This window comes from Pangasianodon hypophthalmus, chromosome 8, assembly GCF_027358585.1.
Source record: "Pangasianodon hypophthalmus isolate fPanHyp1 chromosome 8, fPanHyp1.pri, whole genome shotgun sequence".
Taxonomy (NCBI): Eukaryota; Metazoa; Chordata; class Actinopteri; order Siluriformes; family Pangasiidae; genus Pangasianodon; species Pangasianodon hypophthalmus.
In genome coordinates, this window is record NC_069717.1 from 15,062,663 (window position 1) to 15,071,246 (window position 8,584).

The window sequence follows — 8,584 nt, forward strand, 5'->3', positions numbered from 1 at the left end:
GATCTCTGGACACTGGGCAAACGCTTTTCTATTAGGCCACTTTGGAGCCAAACAGAGCTTTTTAAAACAGCCACATTCCACCTATCTTGTGGTGACTTACTCTAGGATTAGAAGACAGTACAGTGAAATTTAATCAATGCCTTCTCACAAATTAGCTTTGAGCATTCAACAGTGCTGTGGCTTAAATACGGTTATCAAAAGCCAATCAATGAATGAAGTTCAAAGCGTATGGGAACAGAGCTTCAGGATTTCTCTGTAGTATGTATAGTAGAGCCAGTGTGCATATTGTGGAGAGCACATACAATTCAGTGATTCTCAATAGGGTTCTGGGTTACTAATAAGAAGGTCAGGGGTTCAAGCACCACCAAGCTACCACAACTGGGCCCTTGAGCAAGGCCCTTAGGACAGGTAAAGGAAACAATTTCTGTGTATGTCATGTGTATGCTGTACACTAATTATGAATTCAGATGTGATTTGTGGCTTGTGTCTTTGGTTCTACAGTCTTGTTTATTCTTCCACAAGCTGTTCATCCACATTATCTCCAATCACTACACTTTTATTTTTCCCCCCCATTATTTTCTGTAAATGCTGGAAATGGCTGTGTGAAAACATTCTGAACAATGTGCCAATCATCCTTATACATACGTCAATAAGGAAATTTGTTGGCATCATTATATGTAAGCCAATAAGGACCTCTGATGCTAGATATTCTGGTCTGCCTGATCTGTACCACACATTGTAATCATGCATGACTTGTTTGTGTGAAGGTGAAGGTGAGTGTTTTAGATAATACACTGGCAATTCAGTGGAAGTTTCTCAAAATAAAGGAAAATGCATTGATAAAGCAAGAATATTTCAAACACTGAGATTGAAAAAAGATTGAATCAAATACATGTTTGCATTAGGTTTTATGGAAGCAAAACTTAGACTGTGTAAATTAGGGCTTCCTAAATCAAATACACAACTATCCCCAGCTATATACGAGCAGGTATAATGTGCGTTTGAGACAAAGAAATGAAATGGTTCCTTATGTCTCATGTGAGTATGACATCTGAATTTTTCCTTTTTCATATGATCAAACCAGATTTTAGAGATTTCAGAAACCCCTAATTCTCAAGGATGACAATTTGTTTGCATTTATTTTAAATATACCTCGGGGGGGTCTGTAATGTTTTCCCAGAACAAATGCTTATCCAACTGAGTGGAAAACATGGTCCATTTTGTGTAATGCTTGTTTTATTCAATTATTGTTGTCACATATTGTAGACACATATATGATGTGTTCCCATCATTTCTACTTACTGATATAGATATCTTTTATTTCATGCTGTATGATTTTCTGACTGTTATACTATGTGTGTGCTTGGAAATATGTGCTGTACAATTAAATTAGTTATTATTTCTAATTATTACCTGTAACCCATATATTAATGTTTTATTAATAGCTGTTTATAAGTTCTAGTAACAGTTAAGTAGATCTATTGAAAACATTTAACCTCATTTTTTAAATCTAAGGACGTCTGGAAGAAAATACCTGTAGTTTTATTTCTTAGATTCTTTTGATTTAGTGATATATCCTTTTCTTTCCTGTTGTATGCTGAGTTCCACATTCCCAAGGCAAGATTAAGCAACAATGACTTGCTACAGATCCACAAATGCTGTACTTTCTTCCTTCAGAAAGTCTCTAATAATATAGGCTTGTGTTTTTGGTGGTTGCTTTGACCATAACATGTTAACGATACGCCTAACGGATAGAGTCGGACTTGCAACCCGAAGGTGAACCTGAAGGTTGTGGGTTCGAGTCTCAGGTCTGGCAGGGTTTGTAGGTGGGGGGGAGTGAATTACCAGCGCTCTCTCCCACCCTCAATACCACGACTGAGGTGAGACCCTTGAGCAACTGCTCCCTGGGCGCTGCAGCAAAAAAGGCTGCCCACTGCTCCGGGTGTGTGTTCACGGTGTGTGTGTTTGTGTTCACTACTGTGTGTGTGTGCGCACTTGGATGGGTTAAATGCAGAGCACAAATTCCTAGTATGGGTCACCATACTTGGCCACAAGTCACTTCACTCACTGACTCACTCACTTCATATGAAGTACGGATGAACTCAACTGTACAGTCTACTTCAACCGCCAGAGGCCGTGTTTGAGCCAAAAAAAACGAGTCTAGAAGGGGGTTACTGTATCACGTGATGTAACACGTCATCAACACGCGGCGGCTGACCCTGTTGTACATATGTCTGAAATCACACCATATTCACTACATAGTCCACTATTTGGGGAGTTTTGCCAAATTGGATTCAAGTCTAAAAACACTGTGGGGAATAGCTGGTGAATTCATGAAATTCTGCAATGCAATACAAGAGGTTGTAGTCCAAACGATAAACATTAGAGGGTAAACAACACATGTAATGCACTTTAGGGAATAGGGAGTAGGGCACCACATCGGATGAAGACTGTTAATTATTTACTCCTACCGTACTTCTGCAAGCTTATATTATATAGCGTCGTGATTTCTCTGCACCTTTGGTGTCAGATTTGAAAGCTTAAGTTAGTTTTATTCATTTTAAACGTATTATATTACACCTAAAGATCCACTTAGTGAAAAGCTCACTTAGTGTGAAAGCTCTCACATCGTATACTACCACCTGGTACTCAAAAGTAGGTAATACTTTTCGACACATACTTACTTAAAAGTAGTGCAGAAGGTTGAGTTTAGAAATTCCAGTACTTTAAACTTTTTCAACTTACATAACGATAAAATACACGTAAACAAGAGGTTGTTTTGTTATTGCGTGCTAAGCTAGATATCTATGTGTATTTCTCATTTAAATGTATTATTATTATTTTATTCCAGTACTTAAGACATGACAAGTGTTCAGATGAGTGCTAAGGATGAGATGGTTGAGCAGTTCCTGGATTATGCTTCCAGGGGTGACTTGGCCAAAGTTTCCACTATGATCTCTCACTACAGTCAACTGCTCAATGAAAGTGGGAGACAAGGATGGACAGCCTTAATGCTGGCTGCGAGAAACGGACACTTTGATGTGGTAAAAGCATTACTTTTAAATGGGTAAGTTTATGAGTGTTTACATACATCTTAGTTGTTGATGACATGTTGTTTGTGTTAGTGCCATGAAAGTAGTGTGTAGTATCAGCATTACAAGACAGACTGTATTGGGCCAATAAACAAGGCCCTAACCTCACCTGCTCTTCAGTGTGTGTGTGTGTGTGTGTGTGTATTTTATTCTCTGTCAATGTTTGAATAAACGTGCTAAATAAAATAATATATCGTGGATTTGAAACTATGTGATATGATAGAAATCCTTGAAGTAACAAAGTGTAAAGGTTCTTGACTAAAATGAACATTTCTTGTCAACAGGTGTAATAAAGATTTGGTGAATAAGTCAGGCCAAACTGCTCATGACATAGCAAAATTCTGGGGCCACAGACACATTGCCCGTTTTTTATCCAGCAGTGGGGATGTCACACTTCAAGGGGTTCTACCCAGCAATAAATCTACAGAGAATGAAACATACTTCAGTAGAGAATATCTCAACAGAATGAGTGATAAAAGGACTGATTCGGAATGGCTTTCAGCTAAACAGTCTTCTCCTGAAACAGTGTTCATTGTGTTTTATAACTTGGACCCTTTTGTTACAACAGAGCCGGAGGAAATGAATGATATTCAACCTAAGTTAAAACTATACAGGTTTGGAAAGGACTCTGTGAAAGAAGTAATCGAAAAGAGTGACACAGTGGTTATTTTTCTGGGAGTAGAAAAGCAGGAATGTTCACCTTCTTCTGCGGTGTCAAAGGAGGATGGACTCATTGCATGGTTCGCTCTAAATACCAACAACAATCCCACAGAAAGTCTTAAGGTCACAGCTTCAAACAGCTTCTTCCTTACAAGGCCAATGCCAAGGCTCCTAATGCTAAATGAAGATGAAGCAGGTGGGACATCCATTTGATTTGGTCTAAGCAGTGTATTATTTAGTGTTTTCTATATTTTGCATATTTTACTTTATATATGACGTTTAAGGATAACTCGATCAAAACAGTAACTTCTGAATAAAATTCTCGTTCCAGAGGTATGAATCTCTTGTACTCAGTTTGCTCCTTTAATCCACACAGAATTGCATTTTTTTTCTTTCATATACACAGGTATTGTTGCACAAGCAAGGTCTGTCCTTGCATGGCACAGCCGGTACAGTTTCTGCCCAACGTGTGGTGGTGAGACTAAAGTGGATGAAGGAGGTTACAAAAGAACCTGCTTGACAGAGGGCTGCAGGAGTCTCCAGGGAATCCACAATACCTGCTACCCTAGAGTTGGTAAGTAACTTCTGAGTTGTTTCTGCTATCTATCAGAAATCATGGTCAGATTCACCAGTGAATTTACTCACCAGATTTTTGGGCTCCTTATACTACAGATCCTGTGGTGATCATGCTGGTCCTTCACCCAGATGGGAATCAGTGCCTACTAGGAAGAAAGAAGACATTTCCTCCAGGAATGTTTTCATGTCTTGCTGGGTTCATTGAACCAGGTAGATAAAAAGCAGAAGTTTGCTCTTTACACAAAACGTAGGACTCTGTTTTAAGTATCATTATGGGATAAAAACACAAAGCAACTGATCATTATAAAATTGTGTGAGAGTAAATATTATTGGTGTTCTTTTTAATCTTTTTTGGGGTGCAACAGGACAATGTCTAAATGCTTGAAAGTTGGAAGTTTGAAGCAATATATGTTCTCTCCATGTCTGCGAGGGTTTCCTTCCACCTCCCAAATTACATACATGTAGGTGAATGTATATATGAATGTGTGTGCATGGTGCTCTGTAATGGAGAGGCATCCCATCCAGGGTGTATTTCCACCTCACACCCAAGTCTCCCAGGACTGGCGTTCCACTACAACAGCAGTTATTGAAGATGAATCAATAAAAAAAAAAATTATGTGCAACTAAAAATCTTAAATGACAAAAGCGCACTCAAAGTACTAAAAGTTCACAGGGGATTCCAAGTACAACTCATGTTGAAAGCTATAATCAGCAACCTTACAGAGAAACCATGAGGAACCCTCTGTTTTAAGAGTGTAATTATGGAGAAAATCTGCATATCTATGCTTTAATTTATAATGGCTTTTATATTGTCAAGATCTGCAGTGTCTTGTAAATGAATTGGTTACTGTGCTTGTTGGAACAGGTGAGACCATTGAAAATGCAGTAAGGAGAGAGGTTTTAGAAGAGAGTGGAGTTGCTGTTGGCCCTGTCCAATATGTCTCCTGCCAGCCATGGCCAATGCCTTCATCGCTCATGATTGGTTGCTTTGCAGTAGCAGTGTCTACAGACATAAAGGTTGATGAAAATGAAATTGAAGATGCTCGCTGGTTCACGAGGCAAGAGGTAAGTGTCTGAATTTTTACTGTTCTACAGTTCTACAGAGCAATCAAAAATATACAGAATATTACCTTAAAAAGTTTCTGACTCTTTGGAAAACAACATACTGGATTTAGATCAAGTTTCCTTTATATGCAGTCTTGAAAAGGTTTGACTTTTGGCACAACTTACTCTAAGGGTAAGTTGAACTCATGAGTGGGCTAAGTTAAGCAACTATTACATAGGTAGAAAAAATGAATAAAGCACTTTTTGAAATACCCATATTCTTATTTATTGTGTTAGCAACTACCTTAACATGAAGTTGTTTCTACTTTTTTTCATGCAGTTATCATAACTCTGGACCTCAAATGAATTTGCTTAGAAAGCAAAAAACATATTTTTGGACATATTTTGGACACATGGATATTTTTGCATACTGTTCTTTTGCACTATAACAAAAAATAAAAAGCTATATGATTAATAAATGAAAATGACATTATTACACAGTGTAAAACAAAGTATGTAGTCAATTGGAGAATTCTGTCCATGCAGTGTGATTTCGTATAAATTTGTCAAACCTATTAACATTTTCATAAATTTTGCAGGTAATAGATGCTCTTGTGAAGGGTAACCAAGCAGTTTTTTTCATGCCTCCAAGACAAGCTATTGCCCATTATCTTGTGAAACACTGGATTGGAATAAACTCAAACCTTTAAACTGAATGTTACCAGCATTATTGGGGTGTTTTCCTAATTTGTCATGAGATGTGGTTGGGAGGTATGAGAGTTTGAGATGGACTCAAAAGTGCATCTTACATCATAAAACTCTTTTAAATTAACATAATTATTATGAATTAATTGTAGTATTACTATATGAAATAGATGTAAGTGACCAGATTGTCATTCTAACAATCTTACAAATGATTACACTTGTAAGTTGTACTACCTTTCATTCCAGACTGCGAGGGTGGATTATTTCAGAGCCGGTGGTGTATTGCCATTTTCTCATTTTCTTGCAAAGTTCCAACAGTAAATTTGTCACCTTGTGCCCAAGACTGGGTAGCCTGTAAAAGGTCCCACTTCGTCCTGCTAGTCCTCGTTTCCAGGCTTATCTTGTCAAGAAGTTAAGGTAGCCTCTTGTCTGGCCAGCTTCATCAGGTTCTGTAGCGATATCAGAAGATGTGTTTACTGCAGTTTCTGTAACAAGGCAGTTTTCACAGGGTGGAGTTGTTGGCCTCATGCCCAACCCCCAACCTGGAGGTCCAGGGGCTGAATCTAGTCTGGCCCCTGACCCAAGGCCTGTCTGGCACGGTTAGACCTGCCAGGGATATTTGTCCCTGCCATTGTAGCTCTCAAGTTCTCTGGGATGTGCAAATGGGTCCACCAATGACAAGGTAGCAGCCCAGGACCAGATAATTTACCAGGATAATTGAAAAAAAAAATTGAGTATCAGGCTCTATTCGCTTGATTCTTGTTAATAAGTCCAGTGTTCAAAAATGAGAAAGATAAGCTCCTTGGCCAAGTTTCCCCAGTAGGAACATAAAAAGGTCAGCCAGACAGCATGGCCAGTTTTGCTGTCTTGGACTCCTGATCTCTGGACACTGGGCAAACGCTTTTCTATTAGGCCACTTTGGAGCCCAACAGAGCTTTTTAAAACAGTCACATTCCACCTATCTTGTGGTGACTTACAGTGAAATTTAATCAATGCCTTCTCACAAATTAGCTTTGAGCATTCAACAGTGCTGTGGCATAAATACGGTTATCAAAAGCCAATCAATGACAATTTACAATATATTTTTGTGAATCCATTTATTTCTGTAAAGCTGCTTTGTGACAATGTCCATTGTTAAAAGCGCTATACAAATAAAATTGAATTGAATTGAATCAATGGATGAAGTTCAAAGCGTATGGGAACAGAGCTTCAGGATTTCTCTGTAGTATGTATAGTAGAGCCAGTGTGCATATTGTGGAGAGCACATACAATTCAGTGATTCTCAATAGGGTTCTGGGTTACTAATAAGACGGTCAGGGGTTCAAGCACCACCAAGCTACCACAACTGGGCCCTTGAGCAAGGCCCTTAGGACAGGTAAAGGAAACAATTTCTGTGTATTGCATGTGTGTCATGTGTATGCTGTACACTAATTATGAATTCAGATGTGATTTGTGGCTTGTGTCTTTGGTTCTACAGTCTTGTTTATTCTTCCACAAGCTGTTCATCCATATTATCTCCAATCACTACACTTTTTTTTTTTTTTCCCCAGTATTTTCTGTAAACCCTGGAAATGGCTGTGTGAAAACATTCTGAACAATGTGCCAATCATTGTTATACATACGTCAATAAGGACATTTGTTGGCATCATTATATGTAAGCCAATAAGGACCTCTGATGCTAGAAATTCTGGTCTGCCTGATCTGTACCACACATTGTAATCATGCATGACTTGTTTGTGTGAAGGTGAAGGTGAGTGTTTTAGATAATACACTGGCAATTCAGTGGAAGTTTCTCAAAATAAAGGAAAATGCATTGATAAAGCAAGAATATTTCAAACACTGAGATTGAAAAAAGATTGAATCAAATACATGTTTGCATTAGGTTTTATGGAAGCAAAACTTAGACTGTGTAAATTAGGGTTTCCTAAATCAAATACACAACTATCCCCAGCTATATACGAGCAGGTATAATGTGCGTTTGAGACAAAGAAATGAAATGGTTCCTTATGTCTCATGTGAGTATGACATCTGAATTTTTCCTTTTTCATATGATCAAACCAGATTTTAGAGATTTCAGAAACCCCTAATTCTCAAGGATGACAATTTGTTTGCATTTATTTTAAATATACCTCAGGGGGGTCTGTAATGTTTTCCCAGAACAAATGGTTATCCAACTGAGTGGAAAACATGGTCCATTTTGTGTAATGCTTGTTTTATTCAATTATTGTTGTCACATGTTGTAGACACATATATGATGTGTTCCCATCATTTCTACTTACTGATATAGATATCTTTTATTTCACGTTGTATGATTTTCTGACTGTTATAACTGTGTGTGTGCTTGGAAATATGTGCTGTACAATTAAAGAACTTCTAAATGTGTTGTATTAATCAAATATTAGTTATTTCTAATTATTACCTGTAACCCTTATAATAATGTTTTATTAATAGCTCTTTATAAGTTCTAGTAACAGTTAAGTAGATCTGTTGAAAACATTTCAGGACTT

The 8,584-nt window shown here is 37.9% G+C and overlaps 1 protein-coding gene across 8 annotated transcripts; it reads left to right on the forward strand.

Moving 5' to 3' along the window:
• Positions 1–2,216: 2,216 nt before the first annotated feature.
• On the forward strand, positions 2,217–8,426 carry nudt12 (nudix (nucleoside diphosphate linked moiety X)-type motif 12). 8 transcript variants are annotated; one of them, XM_053236020.1, is made up of 7 exons: positions 2,217–2,655; positions 2,852–3,067; positions 3,377–3,948; positions 4,159–4,326; positions 4,425–4,538; positions 5,194–5,393; positions 7,628–8,426. In XM_053236020.1, the coding sequence occupies exons 2-7, from the start codon at positions 2,862–2,864 to the stop codon at positions 7,637–7,639; spliced, it is 1,272 nt and encodes a 423-aa protein (XP_053091995.1). In that variant the 5' UTR covers positions 2,217–2,655; positions 2,852–2,861; the 3' UTR covers positions 7,640–8,426. The 8 variants fall into 8 exon arrangements, with proteins under 8 accessions (XP_053091995.1, XP_053091990.1, XP_053091994.1 ...); XM_053236015.1 differs by lacking the exon at positions 7,628–8,426 and adding an exon at positions 5,972–6,914 and having other exon boundaries at positions 2,217–2,659; XM_053236019.1 differs by lacking the exon at positions 7,628–8,426 and adding an exon at positions 5,972–6,914 and having other exon boundaries at positions 2,217–2,659; positions 2,927–3,067.
• The last annotated feature ends 158 nt before the right edge of the window (positions 8,427–8,584 follow it).

Excerpts from the sequence above, each read along its gene's own strand:
- nudt12 (XM_053236015.1), top strand. The coding sequence starts at position 2,862 with ATGACAAGTGTTCAGATGAGTGCTAAGGATGAGATGGTTGAGCAGTTC. Across the intron at positions 4,539-5,193 it reads TGCTGGGTTCATTGAACCAG|GTGAGACCATTGAAAATGCA; the intron begins GTAGATAAAAAG and ends TTGTTGGAACAG. Across the intron at positions 5,394-5,971 it reads GCTGGTTCACGAGGCAAGAG|GTAATAGATGCTCTTGTGAA; the intron begins GTAAGTGTCTGA and ends TAAATTTTGCAG.